Raw genomic sequence first — 26,782 nt, 5'->3', positions numbered from 1 at the left:
TATTTAGCTTTTTTCATTTATGTTTTACGCCTTCATTTTACTATTCAACTCACGGTAGCAATAAACAACTCATATTTATTTAAATATATTATTTTCAAAATATTCTCGAATTACATCAAAATGTGTTTTGTTTATTAAAATAACCAAAGTTAAAACAATTTAATACACCCACATATATATGTATATTCTATTACTCCATATAAATAAACACACCCTTTATTTAATTATTACTATTTTTTTCGAAAAAAAATAAATAAATTGTATCTTAATATATTCTTTTAATCCAAATTAAGGTAAGCGGTATAATATTGTACTTTGATGAAACAAGAAACAGAAAACATTTGGGAAATGATAAAATCATGTGATATTTGTAATTCTATATATCTTGTCACAATTAATTAATGATGATATATATATTGAAATTACTATTCAAAATAAAATATAAAACTAAATAATTAGATGTTACTATATATTTTCACCATCACACAATAATAATGAAATTGGACCCTAGAGAGTCAAAATGTTTGAACTAGCATAAGTGTTTGTTGGTTCAAATATAAGTAATTATTAATGAAAAATATTTTTGTAAAAGTTAATTAGTATGGAGTTTTCTAATTAATTTTAATGATTCATAAATTTACATTTATATATGTATGAAAGATGTTCACAAGGCATTTCAACCCTTCTTTTTATAAAAATAAAATATAAAAAATGCACCAAATCTATATAAAATTAAATAATTATGCTCAATCATAGATAAAGGTATCAATAGTTTACATGTTTTCTTTGTATAATTCGAACACGGAACGTACACCAATTCAAATTAAACTTCTGCACCATGACCTTGATGTTGTGGCATATAAAATGCATGCATGCATGCAAGTTGGTAGGGCCTGCAGGTGTCCAATCGAACCTTAAAAACTGTCCCTACAACTGCCAACTGACAGTCAGATACGGCGTCGTTTCAACTATAGTTTTCTTAGGGTGTTTTTGTTTGTGGGTCTGGATTTTGGATTGAGATTTGAATAGTAAAAATTTTAAATTTGAATAGTTGTATAATGTGATATAAATAGGTATTGATGTGATGTTTTGAATGTAAAATTGATTTTTAGTATAATATAAAAAATAAAAAATAGGTGTTTGATTTGATATTTTTGGAGGAAAAAAATATAACGAACAGTGGATATCCAAACAAATCCAGGCATAATGCATGTCCGTATGTATATCCTCCACGTGGGTCAGGGACAGATACGTCTTTTGGTGGAATAGTGGAAATTTTATTATATCAAAAAATTAAATTTATAATTTAATAAATATGCTACCATTAAAAAATTAAAGTATTTTTGCTTAAAATTCAAATTTGCATCATTATTTCAAAAAATTAGATGAATTATTTAAAATTTAAATTTTAAAATATTATAAATACTTAAATAATTAAAATCCAATCCAATTAAAATAATTAATTTATATTTTTAAATATAAATATATAAAATAATATTATATTATTATTTTTTAATAAACTGAGTCTTATAATTTATTTTGTTTTTAAATTTATATATTATGCAATTAGTAAAAAAAAAATTTGGATCCACCCTAACGTGGACGACAACCCCGTCCGCTAGTCAACTCCCAACGGTTCATTTTTTTTTTTTAACTATATATTAATATTTATTTATATTATGTAAGTACAACTATTTAAAATTCAAATCCTTGTTATCCACCATCTGCCCCAATCTTGTGGTCTTGTGGAGTCAAGCATACTAGTACAATAGAAATGTTTTATTTTGCCTCTTCATTTTGTAGGTTATTATTATTATTATTATTATTATTATTTATTTTATGACATATTTATTTTTCCTTTTCATTTTGTAGGTTATTATTATTATTATTATTATTATTATTATTATTATTATTATTATTATTTTATAACATGGAAATATGTCGTCGTTGCTCAACGAATGGACACTGAATAGATAAGAATATGAACTTTTTCTCTATTTCATTTTATATTTTTTATTTAAATAATAATTTGATATGGTACGTTGTACAATCTATTTTTTTTTTCTTATAAAATATCATAATTTTGTATTATAATAATAAAATTAAATAACAAATAGAAAAAAGCATCTTTCTTTCAAAGGTCCAATTATGCATTCCGCCACACAATGATAAAATATCTTAACAAAATGAAATCTTTATATATATATATATATATATTTAAAATTTATTTTTGGGACATTCGGGAGCAATTTATATTAAGCTTCCAAAAGTATAAAGTTTATGTGAATTCAATGAATTATCAAATCTATAGCATGTAAACAAATTTTAAATAAAAAAATATGTTAGGTGCGATTTTTTTAGGATAATAAATATTTTATCATTGTAAATTATATAGTATAAAAACAAGTACAAACAGACACAATCTTGTCTTTTTAATTTAAAATCTCAATGTCGACCTACAAAGGCATTTTTGTTCGTACTCAATAATTTATTTATAGCAATCGATTTTTTCCCCCTTCACATTAGATATTTTAATTCAAAATAGACCAACTACTAGTACTGTAAGAAAAGACATACACACAACACATGCTAATAATAATAATAATAATAATAATAATAATAATAATAATAATAATAATAATAATAGATAATGTGTAAGTATATAAATTTTAAAATACTTTTTAGATTGTGAGGACTCACAATGAATTTATGGATTAATATGATAGAATAAGAAATAAATATTTAGTACTTTAATGGGAAAATGTTTGAATAATCTATATTTACTAAATAAAAAAATATATATACGCATATTATTTATGGATACTTTAAATATAATATATATATATTAGTAGTGATATATGCAATGCAAGTAGGGGTTGTGATATGTATGTATCAATCTCCCCCACAAGACATTTATGCAAGTGGTGTTTGGATATTGATATTTTATGTAGGATAAATAATAATTTCAAATAGTACTATATTTTTTTATTTAAGAATAATAAATATATAAAAAATACAATATAATATTCCATCCGTTCAGCTACAAAATATACATATTTCTATTTTGTGACGTTTAATTACAAAGTAACTATTTCATTAAATACCTTTTTTTTTTCCCACAAATACACTTACTTTTTTATACCAAAAAGTATATAAAAAAAATAAGAGCAAAAATATCATTACACTACTTTTACTTACCCACTATAATTAAATTATTATTATTTCTTAAACTCCACGTAAAAAGTAAATGTATACTTATTGTTTGGACGGAGGGAGTATATAAACTGTATATTACATACTTCTATATAATACACTATTATATTATGCTATATATGTATATGAATGAACTATTAGCCTTATTGATTTGTATTAATAAAGTAAAATCAGCATGATGCTGATTTGATTGTAATTTATACTATAGAATCTATACTAAATTCTTCTTTTTACTCAAAAATATTATTTATACCATAATTTTTATTTAAAATATCAGTTTCAATACTTATTTTCATTTAAAAAAAATAATATTTCAAAATTAAGAAACAAAAAGATATCCAAAAAGCTATAATAAACATGCCATACATATTAGTTGTAAAGCCCAATAACTAATTACTATTTTACATTGTAACCATATGGACCTTAGTAATGGGCTCAACCAATATTGGGCTGGCCTAAATACGCCCAAAAAAATAAATCCCTCATAATTTAATAATTAATAAATTTATTATTATTATTATTATTATTATTATTATTATTATTATTATTATTGTTGTTGTTATTATTAAATGTAAAGTGTGAACAATGTCAAATATATTGTGAATGAAATAATGAAACAGTATCACGTAAAGTGAATGAAAATACTTGCATATTACTTCACATAATTATATTAATTAATGTATGTCGTATCTTACAAACATATAAAATTAAGATTTAAGTCCATCCAAATCAACCAAAACCTGTACATGACTTCAACCCAATTTATTTATTCAGAAATATATAATCCAGGAATTTTAAATTATAATAGAATGGTTTATGTAATTAATTACCAAGATCGTAATTAAATTAAAACAAACGCCAAGCGCTGCATGCAGGCAAATTAAATGCTTGATTTCGTACACATATGATGATGATCTTGGGTTTAGTTAATTAATTTTAAGCATTCAGAGTACGTAGAATATTTGTCACACCATATGTGTACGAATGAATTAATTAAATTAAATTCAGCTGCTTTGTGACTTTAAGATTAATTAATATTCAGCAGTCAGCAGTCAGCAGTCTTAGCTTCATTAAACTTCACACAATGATTGAGTAAATTAAATTAAATGACGACGGCGCAGCGGCAGAACTTGTACACTTAAATTAATGATAATGCTATCAATTCTAATTCACAATTTACTCGATCGGACTAAATTCATGGAATTAGGGTTTTTTCTTTTATTTTTTATTTTTATCAATTAGATTTATACATACACATATATGGCTACAGTAAGGAAATTAAAGTTATTGAATATGTTATTAGGGTTTTCTTTTTTTTTTTTTTTTTTTTCCTTCGTTCGTGTGTTACCATAGTCATAAATTTATCTTATACCATTATGTCATTTCTTACAGAGACAAATTATATTAATATTTAACATATTGAATGTCAAATGTGTATTATACATAATAGTATCTAATATACATTGAATTACATAATATATATTGAACATTAGTTGCTGCTATTCATCATCTTCATCGATCGTGCAGCCCTAAGGAGTGAAATTGTAGTATTCCTAAAAACATCATGGATCAGGAGGATATCTTCATTTTCAAGATTAAGAAACCTATATAGCACACCACAATAATTCTTGCATCATGTCACATATATATACATACATATACAAACACAAACACAAACAAAAGAAAAAAATAAACCCTATTTTAAATCAGAAACAGCTCAGTTTCAATTAGCTCGATCGAGCTTTAACCAGCCACAGCTATGTCGAAATTAATAAACACACCTTTGTCATCTTTCATCGTCTTCTTGTTTTCTTATTACATATGCTGTAGCAGGCAGGATGCTATGGCTGCCGATGGTGAAATTACCAAAAAGGGCATCCGGGAATGGTGCAGCACTACTCCACACCCGGACACCTGCAACTACTTCGTTACCCACGACCCTGACCCGATTTCTTCCCAGGAGGATTTCCGGACCCGGACCATCCAAGCCGCCATGGACAGAGCCGTCGACGCCCAAAGCCGAGCCGTGAAGCTCGGCTTCCATGGAAGCCAGATTGTGGATAGAGACTGCAGCAGTCTCGTCGACGATACGATTGCTCAATTAAACACCACTCTCCATAGCATTCGGACAAATGCCAGTTACGAGGTTTCGGATTTTCAGACATGGCTCAGCGCAGCCATGACCAACGTCGAAATCTGTAACAGATTAGGGTTTGACTATTCCCCCAAATTCGGGAATTTTAAGTCGCCGGTTTTGTTGGAAAACGTTTCAGAGCTGATCAGAAATAGTCTCGCGGCAAACGGAGCACTCCTCGGCAACGACAGTGATGATAAGCACGTGACTCGGCACGGATTCCCCAAGTGGATGACGTCACGTGACCGGAGGCTGGTGCAGAACGCCGCCGCCATCAAGTCCCAGGCAAACGCCGTCGTTTCACTTGATGGGTCGGGTCAGTTCACATCCATCCAGGCCGCGATTGACTACGCAGTCTCGGAACGGGTCGGGTCCGGGCGGGTTGTCGTCTATGTGAAAACGGGGGTTTACACGGAGAACGTTTTGATCAACAGAACTATGTCTAACGTCACGCTGGTCGGCGACGGCATCCGGCGTACCGTCATCTCCGGCAACCGCAGCTCCTCCGGTGGTTTCACCACCCACAGCTCCGCCACCGTAGGTAATTAATTAATTAATTATCAATCGAATAATTTTCTGTCAGATAATTACAGGTTTAATAATTAATTGACAATTCCCGATTCGATTAGGTATTGACGCCGCTGGATTTATGGCGAGAGGGATCACATTCCGCAACACCGCCGGGGCTGCCGGCGGCCAGGCAGCGGCGCTCCGGTCAGCCTCCGATCTATCGGTGTTCTATGCCTGTGCCTTCGAGGGTTACCAGGACACGCTTTTTGTCCAGGCGCAGCGCCAATTCTTCAAACACTGCGTGGTCTACGGCACCGTCGATTTCATCTTCGGCAACGCCGCCGTCGTCTTCCAGAACTGCGTCATCTACGTGCGGCGGCCGTTGCTCGGCCAGGCGAACACCATTGTCGCGCAGGGCCGTGGCGACCCATTTCAGAACACGGGCGTGTCGATCCAGTACTGTCGGATCCACGCTGCGCCGGATCTGGAGCCCGTTGTCGGATCCGTGAGGACGTATCTGGGCCGTCCGTGGCAGGAGTACTCACGGACGGTGGTGATGCAGAGTTATCTGGATGATTTGGTGGCGCCGGAGGGATGGTCGCGGTGGGGTGACTCCGATTTCGCCTTGACCACTTTGTACTACGGGGAGTATGAGAATTTCGGGCCGGGTGCTTCTACGGCGGGTCGGGTGAACTGGACGGGTTACCATGTGTTGACGAATCCGAAAGAGGTGGCCGGGTTTACGGTGTCGGGTCTGATATCGGGTGGTGCGTGGCTGCCCCGAACTGGAGTGCCATTTACTGCCGGGTTGCTACGATTGTAGCATATATTTTTATGAATTAATTATTCATTTTGTAAAAATGATGTAACATATAAATGCCTATATAATAAACGTATACCCGAAATTCTTGGGCTTTGTTTACATACATTTTAAGAACTTGTAGCACTCTTTATAAAGAATAATTATTTTTTCTTTTAAAAAAATATTTTATTAAGGGTGAGTATGTTTGAGGTTTGGCTTTTAAGTTCGATATTTAAATAGTAAAATTTTAAATTCAAATAATAATATGATATGATATAAATAATTATTGATGTTTTATTTTAATTTAAAATGAATTTTTAATATAATATAAAGTAAAAAATAAATATTTGATATTTTTTTAAGAAATAATTTTTATGAGTAGTAAAATTAAAATCTTACAAAAATATACTCCCTTCGTTGACAAGTAAATATTTATTTTTAGCGTAAAGTTTAAAAAATAATAATACTACCTCTGCTCCGGAAGAAGAACAATATTTATTTTTTGTACATAAATTTTTTAATATTAGTATTATAATGGTTTATAGTGAAAAAGATAAAAATATCCCTATCAGATTGTCTAATATAAAATAATGATATTTGTCTAATATATTTAAAGTTATAAGACTATTAATTATATTAGGTATGTAGTACAATTAATATCTTTCTTATAGAACATGGAATATGTTAATTATAATAGATATTTAAAAATAGTATAAAGACAATTTTATTCTTTTATTTTAATATAAAAATAATGGTATAATGGTAAAAAAGGAATATTGATAAAAAAAAAAAAAGTGAGATATTTAAAAAGAGAATTATTTTATAATAAAAAAATTTAAAATAGAAATATGTATATTTTCCGCATAGTTAAGAGAGATTTGTTTCTAATAAAATGTTACATAAAATAACCACTTTGTTTTAATATTTTCAAAATATTCCCTTAATTTTGGAAAACTTATATATATATATATATAAGTTTACACCATATATTTCAACTTTTTGCAATTCTCGACAATTTTGAACTGCATAATTTGTAATGATATTTACATTATACAGAGGAAGGGAATATTGACCAAAATTGCAAAACGTTGATTGGGTGCACGTCGATCTTGTCTCAATCCACACCCTTGACTGAATCCCATTCCCACGCGGTTACGCTTCTCTAATCAACGGCTGTGCTTTCACTAAGTCAAAACATCCAACGGTCTGTGATTATTATTGACTTCTTATGTTTTTAATTTAATTCCATGCGTAACGAATCTGTTTATATGATTGAAACTCAAATCCTTAGCCCATAATTTAAATTTAAAATATGTGTATGGATGTCTTTTTTTAGAGTTAAAAAAAATAAATTAATTTAATAATTTTTATATAATATATATAACTGTTAATAAAATAATTTTTAATAAAATATAGTATTAAATATAAAGTAAATATACTATATCGTGTTTTTTAAAGAGAGAATATAAATTAATACTGTGTTTTAGAAAATTTTCATTAAGTAAGAAAAATCATGTTGATAATATTATGTTCGTCAAACTGATGTAAAATTCATAATCAATAATTCTATTTTTCATAGTTTAGTAAATAATAATTGATCTGTTACTCTCTCTTTTACTTATCATTACAACATTTTATCAAATTTTAAAAACATATCTATAATATTTATATTTTATTTTTTATTTATCTTATATTTTAATATTAAAATATTATTTATTTTGTCCCATAAGAAGAGTATTAATTTTCATTTAGTTCGGTTCAAAATAAGGGTGTTTGTTTTCTAATTCAATAATTATATTATTTATCTAACGTAATAAACTTTCTAATAATTTATAATATATTAAATAAATATTATTATTTTTATATTACACAGTACTAATAAAAGTACTTGTGTCTATTTCACTACAAATCAATATAATACTAATATTAAAAAATTTACGTGCAAAATACAAATACTATTCCTTTCATGTGAGGAAGAAAGTATTATCCCCCATTTTTGAGGTCATCTCCCTTTGCCTTTGGAAAAAAATATGATGCAAGTACCGAAAAATCGAAGGTGAAATTTTGATTCAATCTCGAAGTGGCCTCGTATAGAGTAGGCAATGTCGATGGATTTTTCATTACCATTACTTCCATTTCTTTGCCTTTTTCCTCTCAACATTGAGACATCATCGGCTACGTCAATCGAATGTGAAATCCAAAGGGTGTTCTACGCAATTATTTTGATGTATTTATTATTATTTTTTTATGACGTGGAAATTCGCAGCTGCTATCCGGCCTTATATATTGTATGAATACCTATACATTGTATTTCTTTCTTTTTTTTTTTTTTTTTTTTTTTTTTTTTTTGCTTTTTGTTTATATTAATAGTGAATCGTGATATAGTCTTAAATAAATAAATTTTCGAGACACGATGGAAGCTATTTTATATACTCCTATACACAAAACCTTCCAGCTTGTTTCTTCTCAAAATTTTCAGTCATGGCCAGCTGGAATCACCTCATACAAAAACCTGAACTCAGCTGGTATTCTTTTATCAAATTTTATCTATTACCTACTGCAATTTGATTTTGACATTTCTATATGTCAACTCTCCCACTTCCCTCTATTTTCTTACGTCTATCTATTCTATATCTATATCTATATCTATATAAACCCTAAATCTCATCGTCTTCCCCAGCCCATCACAATCCATCAAATGGCGCTAAAGCTCCCAACTATCATTTTCACCATCATCCTCTCTCTCACCCCATCTCTCTCCAACCCAGACATCTTCTCCTGGTGCGACAAAACTCCTTTCCCAGAAACCTGCAAGTATTTCTCCTCCCACAATTCCGGCGGCCATTACCACATCCCAAAAACCAAATCCGAGGTCCGTAAAATTGCCGTACAATTGGCCCTGGAACGGGCCGCCGGGGCATTCGCCGCCGTCAAGCCCCTCGGCGCCAAGTGCCGGAGCCGCCGCGAAAAGGCCGCCTGGGCCGACTGCCTGAATCTCTTCGACGCCACGGTCGAGCAGCTGAACCGGACGGCCTACCCGGACCGGAAATGCACCGACTCGGACGCCCAGACGTGGCTCAGCGCTGCCCTGACCAACCTAGAGACCTGCCGGACCGGGTTCGCCGAGCTCGGCGTTCCCAACGTCGTCACTCCGGCGATTTCCCACAACGTGTCCGAATTGATCTGCAATTCGCTGTCCCTCGGTGGCAGCGACACCGGCCACGAGAGCTCCGATTATTATAACTCCGACGGGTTTCCGGCGTGGTTTTCTTCCGGCGATCGTAGGCTGCTGCAGACGTCGTCGTCGGGTGCCCTCACGCCCAACGCCGTAGTGGCACAGGACGGTTCTGGGAACTTCCGGCGGATAAAAGACGCTCTCGACGCGGCGGCGCGGAGGAGCGGCGACGGCAGGTTTGTTATACGTGTCAGGAGAGGAGTTTATAGGGAGAATTTGGAAATTGGGAAGGGATTGAAGAATGTTATGCTCGTCGGCGATGGAATGAGGTATACGTTTATCACCGGAAGCCGCAGCGTCGGCGGCGGCTCCACCACGTTCAATTCCGCCACCGTGGGTAAGGGTACTCTGCCGCCGGCTTTAGTTTATTGATCTTTGGACCGCGTTGGTATTTTTAACTGAAAATTGATTTCAAAGTCTAAAAAATTTTGATTTTTATTTATTTACTTTTCAACGTTAGTTTTTTCTAAAAAAAAAAAAAAAAAAAAAGACATAGATTATCATTTTTAATAAAAAAGTGTAGAAGGTTGGTATAAACATGTAATGAAAAATAGGATATAAAATAAAAAATTATATTAATTTCTATCTTCAACGCACAGCGGTTACCGGCGAGGGATTCATCGCCACGGGCATAACCTTCCGCAACACCGCCGGTCCACAGAACCACCAGGCGGTGGCGCTCCGGTCGAGCGCCGACCTCTCGGTCTTCTACCGTTGCGGCTTCGAGGGGTACCAGGACACGCTCTACGTCCACTCCCAGCGCCAGTTCTACAAGGACTGCTACATCTACGGCACCGTCGACTTCATCTTCGGCAACGCCGCCGCCGTCCTCCAGAACTGCCTCATCTACGGCCGCCGGCCGATGGACAAGCAGAAAATCACCGTCACGGCTCAAGGCCGGACCGACCCCAACCAGAACACGGGAATCTCGATCCACAACTCCCGGTTCATGGCGGCCCCCGATCTGGCTCCGGTTCTCCGGTCCTTCCCGGCCTACCTCGGCCGGCCGTGGAAGGAGTATTCCAGGACGGTTTTTATGCAGTCGTATTTAGACTCGCTGGTTGACCCGGCCGGCTGGCTCGAGTGGGACGGGAATTTCGCGCTCAACACGCTGTACTACGGGGAGTACAGAAATATGGGTCCGGGTTCGGGCACGGGTCGGAGGGTCCGATGGGGAGGATACCGGGTTATAACAAACCCAGCTGAGGCAAGGAGGTTTACCGTTGAGAATTTCATCGCCGGACGGTCATGGCTGCCGGCGGCCGGCGTGCCGTTCACGGCAGGGCTTTGAGTGTAATATTGAATATTGATTGATTTGATTCGTTAAATATATTTATATATCAATTTTTTCAGGTGATTGATGTAAAAAATGATCAAAATTATTAAATTAATTTGCTCCTATGAGTAAAAAGACACTCTTTTAGTTTTTGTACCTTTGAGCAACAGCCTACACACATCTCGGGCCTCTTCGACTTTGCCATCGTCGCACAGTACAGAGATCAGCCACCGGACGTTATACTGGCAAGGATAATACTTATGTCCGATCATGTCTTGGCATATCCTCAGGGCTTGAGAGCTCAATCCCGTCGAACAAAACGAACCCAGAAGCAGCTCGTAAGAAGATTTCGAAGGCAGAAATCCTCTCTTCCGCATCATATGTAGCAGAGACAATGCATCGTCTGTCCGTCCGACCTTACAGAACCCTCGGATTAACGTGTTGAAGAGCATCCGGTCAGGTGCGACGCCGTCACCACTCATTTCGTTAAACAATGCGACAGCACGGTCGACTTCCTCGCGGTGAATGTGTCTGTTGATCAAGATCGTGTACGTCACCTGATTAGGCTGTACCCCTGCTTTTTTCATTTGGTCGAGATGCTGGTTCCCTTCCTGCGCGCTCCTAGCCCAGCTGATCACCGACATTATCCCATTGCAAAGGTACACGTTTGGCGGTGGTAATGCCGCCGTTGGAATCTCCTTGATCAGCTTTAGAGCGAAAGTTTTCAGTTCTTCTTGAGAAGAGATCAAACTCCCCACACTCTTTCGATTCGATACAACGGTCGTCTGACCGAGCAAACGGAACAATGTCTCTTTCGACTTAGCTGATATTTCGTTCGACAGATACCATTTCCCGTCAAAGCAACGGATATTTCGACAAACGCCGCTTACCAAAGTGATATATGCAACAAGATCTTTCTCCACAGCTTTTCTCCCCATCAAATCAACCAACCGGAAAGCGAATTCAACTTCGCGCCTTCTCAAGAACTGCTTAATAAGCGAAGTATATAAAACCACATTCGGGACGAAACCATCTCTAAGCATTCTCTTCAGATATAAGCAGCCTTCCCTGGTCATGTTTCTCTTAACTAATCCCGGTATGAGCGCCGTGTAAGCGTGGGAATTGGGCGCGAGATTGTACTCCATCATTTTCTCGAACAACTCATACGCTTTCCTAGCCCATCCATTCTTCGAATACGCATTTATCATTGTGACAAAGATTGTCTGATCAGGATCGATACCGGACTCGAGCATTCGGTAGAAAAGATCCTCTGCTTCACAGATCATCCTCTGCCTTCCCAAGCAACTGATTACCGAGTTATACATTGCAACGTTCAACTTGATTCCTCGCTCGTCAATTTGATCCATTATGTCAATCGCCGACTCAAAGTCATCCCGTTTACAGAGCTCATCTACTATGATCGAGAAAGTCAGCTGGTTTGGAACCAATCCCTGATCCTGCATAACTTCCAGTAGAGACTCGACGTCCTCAAAATGACCCTTCTGCATAAGCAACTTAATCAAGGAATTAAATGCAGCAATGGACGGTAGGAGATTAAGGCACGCCATATTCTCCATTAACCGCCACGCAGTATCGAGCTTTTTCCCCATACACAAAGCTATCAAGTAAATACTAAAGGCTGTAACAGCTAATTCAGACCTAATTTTCGCAATATCATCCAGAAGATTCTCAATTTCATTCGTCGAATCAACTGCAGACTGCACACTATCACTCCCAGAAGATTTCTTGGCGATAGCTTGTAAAACAGTACGTGCAATGTTCAGCTCATCGCCTTCCAGATGATTCTTGACAAGGACGAAGAAAAGCAAGTGGTCAGGAACGATCCCTCTATCGAGCATTTCATGATACAGCCGGTATACTTCCTCATATCTAAGTTCCCTGCAAAGTGCAGCAATCAAGACAGTGTAGCAGTGCACATTGGGAGCAATACCGTGCCGGGGCATGTCATCCAAGAGCATCAAAGCATGATCGACTTTCCGGTCTCTGCAATAATTGTTGAGCATAATCGAATAAGTTACCACACCAGGCTTCAACCCCGAGCCAATCATTCTATCATGTAAAGCCCAACCTTTTTCGAACAATCCCAAGTTAAAGAAACCATGGATCAATGTATTGTAAGTGTATTTATCAGGTTCATATCCTAACTTCAGCATCCTCATAAACAACCTTATCGCCATCTTCATTTTCCGCGCCTTACAATACGAATTTATCAGCAAAGTGTACATGAATTCGTCCACTACAAAACCATGAGACTCGATTTCTGTACACAAAACCTCAGCCTCCATGACGCGACCCCATTTACACAAACCAATGATCAACGACTTGCAAATGTGAGCTGTAGGCGATATCCCGTGGTCAATCATTATATCGAAAATGTGAAGCCCCTCATCTAACAATCCCCTTCGGCAAAATCCATTCACAAGCCTATTATAACAACTAAACTCTAGAGTAATGTTTGAAGCTTCAATTATCTTACAAAAGCAATCATAAGCCTCCGAAATCCTATCATACTCAAGAAAGCACTTGATCATAGCGTTAATGGAGGTAGCCCAAGGTCTAATCCCTAATTCAATGAGCCTGTCAAAACATGATTTAGCTTCATCTAATTTCATAAGCTTGCAGTAACAAATAATCATCGAACTCAATAAATTAGGGCCAGGCTCAAGGCCTCTTCGCGCTATACAATCTACATACAGCGCCTCCGCCATACGAACATCGCCTGAAAGTACAAGTTTCGGGATAAGACTGCCGTAACAAGCCAAATTAAGCTCCATACCTCGTGAAAAGGCGAAATCGATTACTGCATTTGTTTCCGGAGTGGACAATGATTTCGCAATGAACCTCTGAATCACTTTCTGAGCCGACGAGATTAACCCCCGTCTTAGGAGATGATCCGCCAACGAAATGCACAAATCCGCGCGGGACGCTGAAGAAGAAATTGACGGCGCATTAGGATCCGACGGCAACGGGCAACTGCTGAAAAGTTGCCCTCTTACAAATTTGCTCAGGAGTCGGTTGCGCTTGATCATAATTGCTCAATTGGGAGAGCTCCCGGAGAAAAATTAGGGTTTTAAATGACTGAATTTTTTGTGTGGAAGAGATGAAAAGGGGGAAATTTTTGAAGGGTTTTAGCTAAACCCTGGAAGTCGAAGAACGGTGCTTGTAAGACCAGTCCACATGGCCGCCGGTCCGGTTTGTAATTTTAGAAAATGCTTAAAAGACCAGCGGCGGAAGAAGAGAAGGAAGAAGACGACGGGCCGCCGAAGCCTGTACATAATGATGTTTAAGATCCAAAGATATATTTTTTTTTCCTATAATTAATTATTAAGTTTTTTTTCGAAAATTTTGGTTGGACTTTGTGAATTTTAGATTTTATATAATAAATAAAATGCTAGAAGGAAAAAAATTAATTTTTGTTCCAATATAATTAAAATTAATTAATTTTGGTCCTAATATAACCAAAATTTATCAATTTTGGTCTCAATATAAAAAACTCATCAATTTTGGTTCAAATATAAATAATTTCAATCAATTTTGGTCTCATTATAAACAATTTTTATTAATTTTGGTCCCACCGTTAAAAAACTAACGGAAATTACTGATGTAGACATAACGAAGGTGACGTGGCAGTTGACCTGGAAAGTACATGGCCATGTACAATTATACACGGTCATGTTGTTACATGGTCATGTATATTTCAGTCTATAATTATACATGGTCACGTTGTTACACGGCCATGTACAATTATACACGACCATGTTACAGAGTCATGTATATTTGAGTGTATAACTATACATGGCCATGTTGTTACACGGCCATGTACAATTATACACGGCCATGTTGTTACATGACCATGTATATTTCAGTGTATAATTATACATGACCATGTTGTTACACGACCATGTATCTTTCTGTTTCGGTCTAAAATTTTAATTTTTTGTTATATTTTTTTTTTTATTTTTTTTGAATTTAGAATAGTTGATATAGTTAAAATGGAAAAAAATAATAATAATCATAATATAATTAAAATATATCAATTTTAGTTCAAATATAAGTATTTATCGATTATGTTCTTTTGGAAGATTTTGTCTAAAATTCTACTATTTAGCAAAAACAAAAATCTCTAATTAAAATTGATATATTTTAATTATATTATGATTATTATTTTTTTTCCATTTTAACTGTATCAACTATTCTAAATTAAAAAAAAATTAAAAATATAACAAAAAATTAAAATTTTAGACCGAAACAGAAAGATACACGGCCGTGTAGAATTATACATGCCCGTGTAACAACATGGTCATGTATAATTATACACTGAAATATACATGGTCATGTAACAACATGGCCGTGTATAATTGTACATGACCATGTCTAAATTAAAAAAAAAAATTAAAAATATAACAAAAAATTAAAATTTTAGACCGAAACAGAAAGATACACGGCCGTGTAGAATTATACATGCCCGTGTAACAACATGGTCATGTATAATTATACACTGAAATATACATGGTCATGTAACAACATGGCCGTGTATAATTGTACATGACCATGTATAATTATACACTGAAATATACATGGTCGTGTATAATTGTACATGACCGTGTAACAACATGGCCATGTATAATTATACACTGAAATATACATGGCCATGTAACAACATGACCGTGTACTTTTCAGGTCAACCTCCACGTCACCTCCGTTCATGTCCACGTCAGCAATTTCCGTTAGTTTTTTAACGATGAGACCAAAATTGATAAAAATTGTTTATAATGGGACCAAAATTGATTGAAATTGTTTATATTGGGACCAAAATTGATGAGTTTTTTATATTGTGACCAAAATTGATAAATTTTGGTTATATTGAGACCAAAATTATTTTTTTTTTTTTCTTTTATTGAAATTATTTTATCACAAAAAAAAAAAGGGTAAAAAGTAAACCCATCCTTTGATTTGGGCTGCTAAACCCAAAGGATAACAGTGGGCTACTCGTACATTGCACAATGTCTGCAGGCCTTCCATTAAATCGGACAAGAAACTAGTATTATTTTCTTTTGATGGGCTTTCTTTATCTATATTTTTAAATTGTTTTTTTTAATTATTTATTAATATAAATACAATATATAATAATAGTTTACACAGCACATATCATTGATTTTAGCCTATAATAATAATAATAATCACAACATATATATATATTTAATACACCTACAATTTATACCATTAATCAAAATTTAATCTTATGGCATCATATATATCCTGTCCCTAATATATAATAATATCTCCCATTAGAAATTTTATTATATTAGTACCAAATTTATATAATGTACAAAAATTTCAATAATTAGTTAATAGTTAGGAAGTAGTAATAATTTTATTCGCAAAGTAAATAAAACAATCAATAAATAATTGCAGCAGTATATCTTCAATAATCATTGTCAGCCGTGAGGGCATAATCGTCCTTTCGCTAGGGGTTTTGACTTGGGAAGCACCCAATAGCGACCTCGGTGTGGGACCCAAACTGCGTATGTAGAGGAGCAGATGAGGAGTAGGTAGGCCGTCGATGCTGATATCGTTATGGGACCCACACTATTTAGTACGGATGCCGCAACCTTATTGGTTGCTGCCGAATTCAGCCACTTAAATATCGACACGTCATGATGAGATATTGCGGGCCCACATCTGTTTAACCTCATTGAACAATTAATAAATAAATAATCAAAAACTATTTTTGTTTGCTACGAAATTAGTCCCTCTGTTGCTACATAATTCATAACAGTGTTTTTGACTTGATTTTCTAAACACTAGTATAATTTTTATAATCATTGACAATTCTATCTTTATTATTTAAAATGATTTTATCAACTGCATTTAGACAGTTTTTTTTTTCTTTAAATACAGTTTATAAATAAAGTAATTTTTAAAATATTGATATATTCAATATTAAAAGTGAAAGCAGATGGTAGTAGTACATTATATTTTAAATTATATAAAAGTTTTTTATTTTTTAAGATTGAATTAATCACTGTTAGGTTTTTTTCTTTAATTTTCCATGAAATTCTCTATAAAAATAAATTTTTTATTCTTATAAAATATTGCATTCTATAAGTGTTTAGATACACAATACAAATCAAACAAATTTAATTGTGGGATTAACAAATTTAATAGGGTTGATATGAAATTTCATCATCTTTTCACATTGGAATAATATATATATATATATATGTAAATATATTCCGAGCAATTAATGATTTTAGTTGTTGATTTCTCTTTCGAATTTAATTTTCTCCTTTATGGATAGAGCAAAGTGAATATTTAAATGTTGTTAGAATTTTTCCTAATACAAATTTATTTAAATCTAGGTGGAATTTATCTACTATTCCTAAGTGTCTATGTTATTTATGTAGGTTTTGATTAGGGTGTCGATTGATATTTTATCAATACTATACTGATTATTTCAATAAATATATGTAAAATAATATATAAGTAACACACAAAAATATAAAATATACATCACATGTTGTATAAAGTATATTAGTATGCGTTATAGTTCTATTTTATATGTGTACTATAAATTTATATCTAATATATTATACGTTACATATTATTGTACTGTCCTAATACTCTGTAATTGCTATCTATGTATGTATGTGTATATATATATATATGCCGCCATGCACATGAACAATGAGTATATATTTCCCTACATATAATAAACAATACATCTTTTTAATGATATCAAATGCCAAACAATAACTATGGTAAGTTATAATTATCAAAGATGAAATCTATCAAATTTTGGTGTTTAATCTTCATTTTAAAGTCGTTTTCTTGATTTTTAAGCATGATGCATCAAAGGGCCTTTCCGAATTCCAATAGTCTCGACTTTTGCTTTTTATTTTGCTTGATTTTATTATTGTTATTATGTTTTAAGAATGTAAATTTTCTCATTTGTTCATGTTGTGATCACTTTGTTTTTTTTTTATTTTTTATGATGTGGGATGATCGCTTTGTTCTTTTGTTGCTTTAGTTGTTACTATAAATTTCCCCCCTTAAATTTTGTTACATGCAATGTAACCCTAGCTCACAATATTAATTGTTAGGCTATATGTTTGAAATATATTTTGTAATTATAGTATTATACTTATTTATGTTGTTTGTAAAATTAACTATTAATGAATATGTATAATTTCTTTTGGTTTCGTATTCTAACATATATAATTCATCTCTTTTATTTAATTAGATTTGTGACAATTATCTCTCTTGTTAAGATACAATGGCATGTATACATACACATAATGTATATGTGAGTTAAATTGTGATATGAAATTTTTTACAACTTAAAAAATTAAAATGGAGATGGTTGTAGAATGAATTATTAATTAACTAGCAAATTGATTTTAAGAAGACAAAATAATAAAATGGGATGAAACTTGAAATTAAATTAGTAATTAGAATTAATGGAGCAAATGAATGTGATTATAACTATATAGATATACAAGTGTGTTTCATGCTAAAATAATTTTTGGTACAATAACTTGTTGAATTATGATTTTATTTACATAGATACTTTTAGAAAATTTGACATTATTTAGTAACTATATAACATTTTTATGACATCAAATATTTAATTTTGATTATATATTCCCAAAACCTCCAAAATTCTATTTAAATGATGAAACAATTAAATATCATTGACACAATAATATCAAATTTATTTTTTGAATTACATTATCTATACATACATTGTCAGATAGAAAGAAAAATCAATTCATTATAACCACTTAAGATACATTTACATATAGTGATGATCAAAAGTACATGATGATGACTTACATATATACATATATATATATATCGAAGAGACATATATCTATGTGTGTGTTACTGTGTGAGAGTGAGTGAGTGAGTGTTATATATATATATATATATGTTTATAATGATGAGAGTCGGTGGTGGTGTGAAGCTTATTGCTGACGATCCTAACATACCATATATCCTCAATCATTCAATATTTCACATTTCTCTCTCTCTCTCTCTCTCTAAAATTTTGTAGCCATGCTTTTAATTTGGGGTGGTTATTGAGCCAATATAAGTGTGACTAATGTAATGTAATTAAGAAATTATCATCTATCATATTTATAAATTGAGGGTTATAATTAAAATCGAGAGAGAGAGAGAGAGAGAGAGAGAGAGAGAGAGAGAGATGAGTAGTTTATATGTGGAGACCATGAGCAAACGTATGAAGACAAAAGATGGCCACCAAAAAACAAAACATGATCAAATTAAAATTACAAATATAAATATAAATGGGTGGAATAATGATGGTGGTAATAATTGAGATAGTTAACAAGCTAACCACTTGGAATTAATGACCACAAAATATTATATTATATTATATTCAACAATTAATATTGATATATATATATATATATTCTAATTAATTACAATGATTAACATATAACCAACAACACGCACCAAAGTTACAACCCCCCCTTTTTTCACCACCTTCCCTACCCTACATTTATTTTGTATTATTCATTTATTTAATTAAAAATATACTACTTGATATGATGGATGGGGAACACTTACTCGAGTGTGCAACGTGCGCATTTGGGGCCCACGTTAAAAATGGTAGGGCCCCACTTTTGCCTCATTAGGACAGATGGATTCTTGCCTTTACGACTTCGGGTTTGGTACATTCCATATATATAATATTATATATATATATATATTGTTACTTGCATTGTTTAAAAATAATTAATAGTACAACATATAATTAATTCAATTCAATTCAATTTAATACGATTGGATCATCATCTTATTTATCTAATTAATATTGATAATAACAATAATAATAAATAAATAAATAAAAATGTTGATTTAAGAATGAGAATAAGGTGAGGTACGAGACTGTTCCATTAAGTCATCATAGCCCTCAAAAAAAGGGGCTGTAAGAATAGTTTATTGGACACTTTTTGGTGTCTTGTGGGTGAGTCTATCCAACATACTTTTATTTATTTATTTATTCAATTAAAAAAAATAATAATTTTTCTGATATTGGCTATTTTTACATAAAACTAAAAATAATAAAGCTAATGTTTAAATGAAAATTGAATATTCGGTAAATTTGTTTAGTAGCTTGATTCTTGGGAGGTCCTGGGAGCGGAGCGCCGGATGATCCGTAACATTCTTGCTCCAAAAAAAAGCTTATATGGTGTGGATCCATCTGGTGCCGGAAGGTCCAGGACCTCTCAAGAAACACTTGCTTTTTGATGATGTCTCCCTTGCCCATATAATTCTAAAATTTGTTAACTTAATTTGAACCCTTAATACAATAATTAAATGGGATAACTATTAACTAACATCTTTTTATTACTTTCCTATCTCAAAAATAATGAAACAAATGATGTTTAGGGCAATGCTAGTAGACCCTAATTGCAATTGCAAAAAAGGAAAAAATGGTTAACACAAAGGCAAACAAAGAAATTGTTTGGAGACATCAAATTAGACTTGTTTTATAATCACCCCTACAAATTTTAAAACTAAATCAAACTATTCATCATTTCAGTTTCCCTAATTAAATCTAAATCTTAAATTTTTGAACTTTCTTTTACTCAAGGAATCGAATCATGTACCAAAACACAATCTTGGTAATTAATAAATCCGTAATTTAAAAATGTAGATATTACAAATATACTTTTTTAAATGTCATATAAAATATGTTTGAACTAAAACATATATTTCTTTCATCACATGAATACATATATATTTTACAATTTTCGTCTATATCGTAAGTAACAATATATAAATTTTATTTTTTAATATTGTGACCTTACTATTCAATACAATCTCTTTTTGTTTACATATTTACCATTATATAATTACAATACTTATACATGTATAATAATAATAATAATAATAATAATAATAAGTAAGGGCAATACATTTATATTATTTTTTAACTATCTATTATAATTAAAATATTTTTATTTTTTAACAAAAGTAATTGTATACTTACTGTCAGAGTATATATTTAACATATTGTAAATATTATATTCTACTACTATTTTGCTTTAGAGAGTTATAAATTAAAAATTACATATACAAATAGTTAAAACACACAATTAACAAACCCTAGTATGGAACCCCAATTGTGCTTGAAGCTTGGACATTGCACAAAAGTTCAAATTTGTAAGTCCCTCTCTCTATATTAATATATACATACATACAAATATATATATATAGAGAGAGAGAGAGAGAGAGAGAGAGAGAGAGAGAGAGAGAGGAAGGAGGAGGAGGGAGGGGTCTCAATCAGTGGCGGGTGGCGGAGGAGGTGGCGGTTACCCACACGCAGCTCCGACCTCTGGCTTCACTGCCATTTTTGCGCCACCACAAACCTTTCCCAACAATTCAGCTCACTATTGACAGTGAGATATATATATATATTATATGTGTGTGTAATTAAGAAATAATAATCATAATAATTTAACTTTTATATATATATTATTCAATACACATCCATCTCTAATTAATCAACCTACAACAGAATAACCCACCCTTTTAATCATTAGGGTTTCTTTCTCTCTCTCTCTCTCTCTCTCTCTCTCTCTCTCTCTCTCGAGATGTTTTAGGTTTGTGGGAGGCAGTAGAGTATATTTGTCATTATATATACACATCTCCATTCGTCTCCCATTCTTCCCTTGCTCCACTTTTCTACATTTCCTTCTTCTTAATTCCATAGCTCCCAATCTGATCCCACATATACATACATACATATATATATTCTCATCTTCTTCATTATAATCGAAGGCAAAATCAGAATCAGAATTCGAGCAGTTTAGGGATTGGAAGACAAATTTTATCTGTGCAGAAAGGAGGGGAGATCGATCGAACAATTGACCTCTCCTCGTTTGGACACATGCTGCTGCTGCTGCTGCTTGTCCTGTCGTGTCTTGTCTTGTCCTCTAGCTGTCTTGTTTCTTAGTACTTTCCCACAACTAGTTTTGGAATATTCTTGGGATTTGGGCCCTGCTTTATTATTGTTTTTGTTCCATCGATTCAAAAGGGGGGCTCTTTTTTTCTTTCTTTAAAAAAAAAAAAAATTATTTTACATTTCTCGACAAATCCGAAGTTGCTTCAGAAGAGCCAGATTCTTCTCCAGATTCAGCACAAATATTGTGGTTTCAAGGTTTGATTTTTTTAATTTTTTTTTCTCGTTGATTCTCCCTCAGCAATTTTACTTTAATTTCTCCTCATGTTAGCCTGCCTCTGTGAATAATTTTAAAAATAAATAAATTAGGGTTTTCTATATGTGTTTGTCTGTGTGTTTGCAATCTTGAAGCTAATTAATTCTTACATCGATGGAGGAGTGATAGATTAAAACCCAAAAAAAAAAAAAAAAAAAAAAGTTTGTGATCTGATCTGTTTGGATCCATCCAATCCAATGATGGCAGAAATATTTTCTTACAAGAAAAGGGATGTTTGTCTGCTAAACCCTTTTGCTTGCCTGAAATGTCACTGCAGCTAGCTAGCTCTCTTTTAGTGACACCTAAGAGTAGTCTATAGTGAGAAATTAAAACAATATGATATGATATGATCATATATCCACACTTTAATTAATAATTTACCATCATAATTAACTAGTTATATTAATAATAATAATAATATATATCACATGTCATAATTTCTGCCATTTATTATTTACATGACCCCATCGCCACTATCCCTAAATTAATGTCTTATCATTTTATTATATATGCAATCACACTGAATCATTCACTATAATTCCATGTTTTGCATGGGAAAATCTCTTTGTTTGTGGAATTTTATTTTATTTTATTTTATTTTATTCTCATTGAACATCTGGTTTAATTTTCTTCTCATGATTGCATGCTTCTCGACATCAATGATTGTGTTCGACAAGTTTCTAGACGAAGACTATACATCTAGTGAGACCTATCATATGTATATATTTATAAGTTGCCTTTTATTAATTAGGGTTTTGTTTTAGATTTTGATGCTGTATAGTGAAGAATTACATTTCACTGTGGTCTTTCACATTGTTTATTGGCAGACCACTAAAGATATCAATCATTTTGCTTTAGAATTTAAGGATTCTTGAAATCAATTGTAATATTTTGTCTGAAATCATTGATCCACACAACGTGTTTTGACATGTTTCGATCTAATTAATTCTAACAGTACACATCAATTTCTTCAACAAATTTATCTACAAATTACAATAGTCGATTAAATTTTTGCTCTTACGATTTACACATGATCAATTGTAGGTTTTAATCATATAAGAAGATTATGAATACGTTCACGCAAGTTCCTCCGGGCTTTCGATTCCATCCGACTGATGAAGAACTCGTCGATTACTATCTAAGAAGGAAGATCACCTCCCGATGCATCGAAATAGATGTAATAAAAGATGTCGATCTTTACAAAATCGAGCCGTGGGATCTTCAAGGTAAGTAGTATATATCTAATTAACTTCATTTTCATCGAACAAAATTGAATTAAACAAGATAGGAATGAAGGAATCATTCAAAGCTTTCATTTTTTCAATTTTTTTTTTGTTATTTTCGAAAATATTCGAAAGAGCTATGCAGAATAGGAACAGAAGAGCAAAATGAATGGTACTTTTTCAGCCATAAAGACAAGAAGTACCCGACAGGGACGCGCACGAATCGAGCGACGACAGCCGGGTTTTGGAAGGCGACGGGGAGGGACAAGGCGATCTACTCGAAGCACGACCTAATTGGGATGAGAAAGACTTTAGTGTTCTACAAAGGAAGGGCTCCGAACGGGCAGAAGTCCGACTGGATTATGCACGAGTATCGCCTTGAGACCGACGAAAATGGAACACCTCAGGCAAGTACTAATTAATGAAATTCTTGCATACTATTATTGTCCAAGAATCATCCAAAACTTCATTTTCATTCATTCACTAGTCGAATTGTCGATCGAATTTATTACTCGTTGAATACAATGGTCCTCCAACTAGCTATTTAAGGTCCATCCCATTTTAGGGCATGGCAAGGCTAGCTGTGAGAATCATTACATTCTTGTCTATTTGTAAGAAAATAAATTATATTCATAAAAATAGTCGATAAAAAAATTACTATTGACTAATAGTTAACTCTATATGGACATGTTAGGATGCAGAATTGGGATAATTAACACTGTGCTGATTACCTTACTCAGCACACCAAATACAATATAACAGCATATGTTGTATAGATTATTTGCATGCGTTGTGTTTTATCTATATATGTAATGTCTTAATATAAATTATGTGATAGAGATCGATTATAGTATGTATTGTGTTTTAATTAATGAAATGCTTTTGTTCTTGTCCAAATTAATGAAGAATTTTTTTGGACAGGAAGAAGGATGGGTTGTGTGTAGAGTGTTCAAGAAAAGAATCGCGACGATGAGGAAGCTAAGCGAGCATGATTCGCCAATATGGTACGACGATCATGTCTCGTTCATGCCCGAGATGGACTCTCCGAAGCACCACCACCACCACCACCACCACTCTCTTACCTACTCTCTTCCCTACTCATGTAAGAAGGAGATGTCGTCATCATCGTCATCGATGGACTTGCAATACCCCGTCCCGCCAGATCACTTCCTCCAGCTGCCCCTTCTAGAAAGCCCTAAAATGATTCATCATCATCATCAGCAGCAGCAGCAGCAACAACAGCAGCCAAGCCAAATGATGCCTTCTTACAACACTGTCCTAAATCTCACCAATGTGCACCACACAACGACAACATTGCTCGATCACGAATCGAGTTTCGCGGATCAGGTCACCGATTGGAGGGTTCTCGACAAGTTCGTCGCTTCGCAGCTCAGCCACGATGCGAATAAGGAGAGCGAAGCGTTCGATGACAATAAGGCGAATAATATCGACAACAATAATAACAATAACGTTAATAATAACGGTGCGGCGACGGCGGCGGCGTCGACTTCGTCCTCCATGGATTTGTGGAAGTGATGGAGTCTTTATATATATATATATATATATATATATTGTGTGGGAGGGAAGATTATTAATTTGGTGTTATTGTATATAATAAATATTGAAGAAACATATAATAACCTAACTATTGATCTGCTAAAAGAAATTAAGAAGAAGAAAAACAGCAATGTATAGGACGATGGATGGATGTTATTAATTAAATTAAGAGGAGAAGAAAACCCTAGTAGTTTGAGGATATACATACATTATACATACATACATACATACATACATACATACATACATATATATGTATGTATACAAATATGTGTATGTGGTGTAATTCTTGTGATCATATGATCGAGTTTCTATTACCACAACCACAGTGGTGTTTATTATGTTATAAACTGTGGGGTTAATTAATTATTTAATTAATATCAGATCATATCTTAGTATGGAATTGCCTTATTTTTAATATTCAAGATTTAGAAGCGGCTGTCCTAATTTTTTATTTGAAATTGAAATATATTATTTATGATGTATATAGTTTTAAATAAAAATATAGTAATATTTATTCCTATAAACTATTACAAAAATAAAAAAAAAAAAAAAATCAAATTAAAACTTGGTTTCAAATCACAACCAAAAAACCTTTTTATTTTTTTGTAATATCTTTGTTTAGGACATTTTGAAAATGAAGGAGTTTAGCTAAAATAGGGAAAAATGATTTAGAATTTGTGGATATTTATATATATATATATATATATGTGTGTATATCACTTGTTCCTACCTAGGACTAGGTAGATAGCTAGGGTTTATTATTGTCCTAAGAAATGTCATTTTCTGAGTAGGGTTTTGTAATGAATATATATACGCTGCTGGGTCACAGTTTTAATTCATCTCTGTGATAGTGATGTGATCGATGATGTTATACACATATATATATATATATATATTTCTCTTTACATCATCGTCTAACAAACAAACTTATATAGATATATATATGTATGTATGTATATATGACTTCACTTGAAAGGGTTGTATTTGCTGTAATGGAAGTTGGTGTGTATATACACACACATACAAATATAGATACATATATATATACATACAAATTAAAGTAAGAATGAATATGTATATATAATTAAATAAAAGGTTGTAATATTGAAAAAGGTGGCTCATGTCATGTGCAAAAGGGTTTTCTTATCCTTTACAAATAAGTAAACTTGATCGACGACCTCCTCCATTGTCATTCTTATAATAATAATTATACATACATATATATATATATGTTATGCTCCAAGGACATTTTTTGTTCCCACACAATAATATTACTTACTGTATGTTTCAAGTAGAATCATTTTCGAACTGATCTTGACTTACAAAATTAGGCATTGCTCGATTATTCGATTCAACATATTTTCACTTTGTTCTTTCACCCTTACACTATTTTCAACTATATATATATATATTCTTTTTTTTTTTTCTTAAAAAATATATTTCTATTTTCTTTAAAAAAATATTTTAAAATTAATAAAAAATAATTTTATCTAAAAGCAATCACAAATTTCAAAATACTTTTATAATTTCCAATGACTGACGACAAAAATTCCAACAAA

At 32.9% G+C, this 26,782-nt stretch overlaps 4 protein-coding genes across 5 annotated transcripts; 3 read left to right on the top strand and 1 right to left on the bottom strand.

Moving 5' to 3' along the window:
- The first annotated feature begins 4,897 nt into the window (after nt 1-4,897).
- LOC127259894 (pectinesterase-like) lies at nt 4,898-6,797 on the top strand. Its single transcript, XM_051287511.1, has 2 exons — nt 4,898-5,888; nt 5,977-6,797. The coding sequence occupies exons 1-2, from the start codon at nt 4,973-4,975 to the stop codon at nt 6,678-6,680; spliced, it is 1,620 nt and encodes a 539-aa protein (XP_051143468.1). The 5' UTR covers nt 4,898-4,972; the 3' UTR covers nt 6,681-6,797.
- Nucleotides 6,798-9,336: 2,539 nt separating this feature from the next.
- LOC127259713 (pectinesterase-like) lies at nt 9,337-11,322 on the top strand. The gene is made up of 2 exons (XM_051287259.1): nt 9,337-10,231; nt 10,494-11,322. The coding sequence occupies exons 1-2, from the start codon at nt 9,358-9,360 to the stop codon at nt 11,183-11,185; spliced, it is 1,566 nt and encodes a 521-aa protein (XP_051143216.1). The 5' UTR covers nt 9,337-9,357; the 3' UTR covers nt 11,186-11,322.
- Nucleotides 11,265-14,478, bottom strand: LOC127259712 (pentatricopeptide repeat-containing protein At5g62370). The gene has a single exon (XM_051287258.1). The coding sequence runs from the start codon at nt 14,218-14,220 to the stop codon at nt 11,293-11,295; it is 2,928 nt and encodes a 975-aa protein (XP_051143215.1). The 5' UTR covers nt 14,221-14,478; the 3' UTR covers nt 11,265-11,292.
- Nucleotides 14,479-21,821: 7,343 nt separating this feature from the next.
- On the top strand, nt 21,822-25,402 carry LOC127259804 (NAC domain-containing protein 7-like). Of its 2 annotated transcripts, none has more exons than XM_051287415.1 (4): nt 21,822-22,382; nt 23,485-23,666; nt 23,799-24,074; nt 24,589-25,402. In XM_051287415.1, the coding sequence occupies exons 2-4, from the start codon at nt 23,507-23,509 to the stop codon at nt 25,197-25,199; spliced, it is 1,047 nt and encodes a 348-aa protein (XP_051143372.1). In that variant the 5' UTR covers nt 21,822-22,382; nt 23,485-23,506; the 3' UTR covers nt 25,200-25,402. The 2 variants fall into 2 exon arrangements, with proteins under 2 accessions (XP_051143372.1, XP_051143371.1); XM_051287414.1 differs by having other exon boundaries at nt 21,830-22,382; nt 23,799-24,070; nt 24,585-25,402.
- The last annotated feature ends 1,380 nt before the right edge of the window (nt 25,403-26,782 follow it).

This window comes from Andrographis paniculata, unplaced genomic scaffold (assembly GCF_009805555.1).
Source record: "Andrographis paniculata isolate CXL003 unplaced genomic scaffold, ASM980555v1 Contig60END, whole genome shotgun sequence".
Taxonomy (NCBI): Eukaryota; Viridiplantae; Streptophyta; class Magnoliopsida; order Lamiales; family Acanthaceae; genus Andrographis; species Andrographis paniculata.
Note: the sequence above shows the minus strand (reverse complement) of the source record. Positions and strands in the feature narration are given on the sequence as shown.

Bases quoted from the DNA above. Each gene is read 5' to 3' on its own strand.
- LOC127259894 (XM_051287511.1), top strand. From the start codon at position 4,973: ATGTCGAAATTAATAAACACACCTTTGTCATCTTTCATCGTCTTCTTG. The intron at 5,889-5,976 runs GTAATTAATTAA...CGATTCGATTAG, and splicing joins CCACAGCTCCGCCACCGTAG to GTATTGACGCCGCTGGATTT.
- LOC127259713 (XM_051287259.1), top strand. From the start codon at position 9,358: ATGGCGCTAAAGCTCCCAACTATCATTTTCACCATCATCCTCTCTCTC. The intron at 10,232-10,493 runs GTAAGGGTACTC...TTCAACGCACAG, and splicing joins GTTCAATTCCGCCACCGTGG to CGGTTACCGGCGAGGGATTC.
- LOC127259712 (XM_051287258.1), bottom strand. From the start codon at position 14,220: ATGATCAAGCGCAACCGACTCCTGAGCAAATTTGTAAGAGGGCAACTT.
- LOC127259804 (XM_051287415.1), top strand. From the start codon at position 23,507: ATGAATACGTTCACGCAAGTTCCTCCGGGCTTTCGATTCCATCCGACT. The intron at 23,667-23,798 runs GTAAGTAGTATA...AATATTCGAAAG, and splicing joins CGAGCCGTGGGATCTTCAAG to AGCTATGCAGAATAGGAACA. The intron at 24,075-24,588 runs GTACTAATTAAT...TTGGACAGGAAG, and splicing joins AAATGGAACACCTCAGGCAA to AAGGATGGGTTGTGTGTAGA.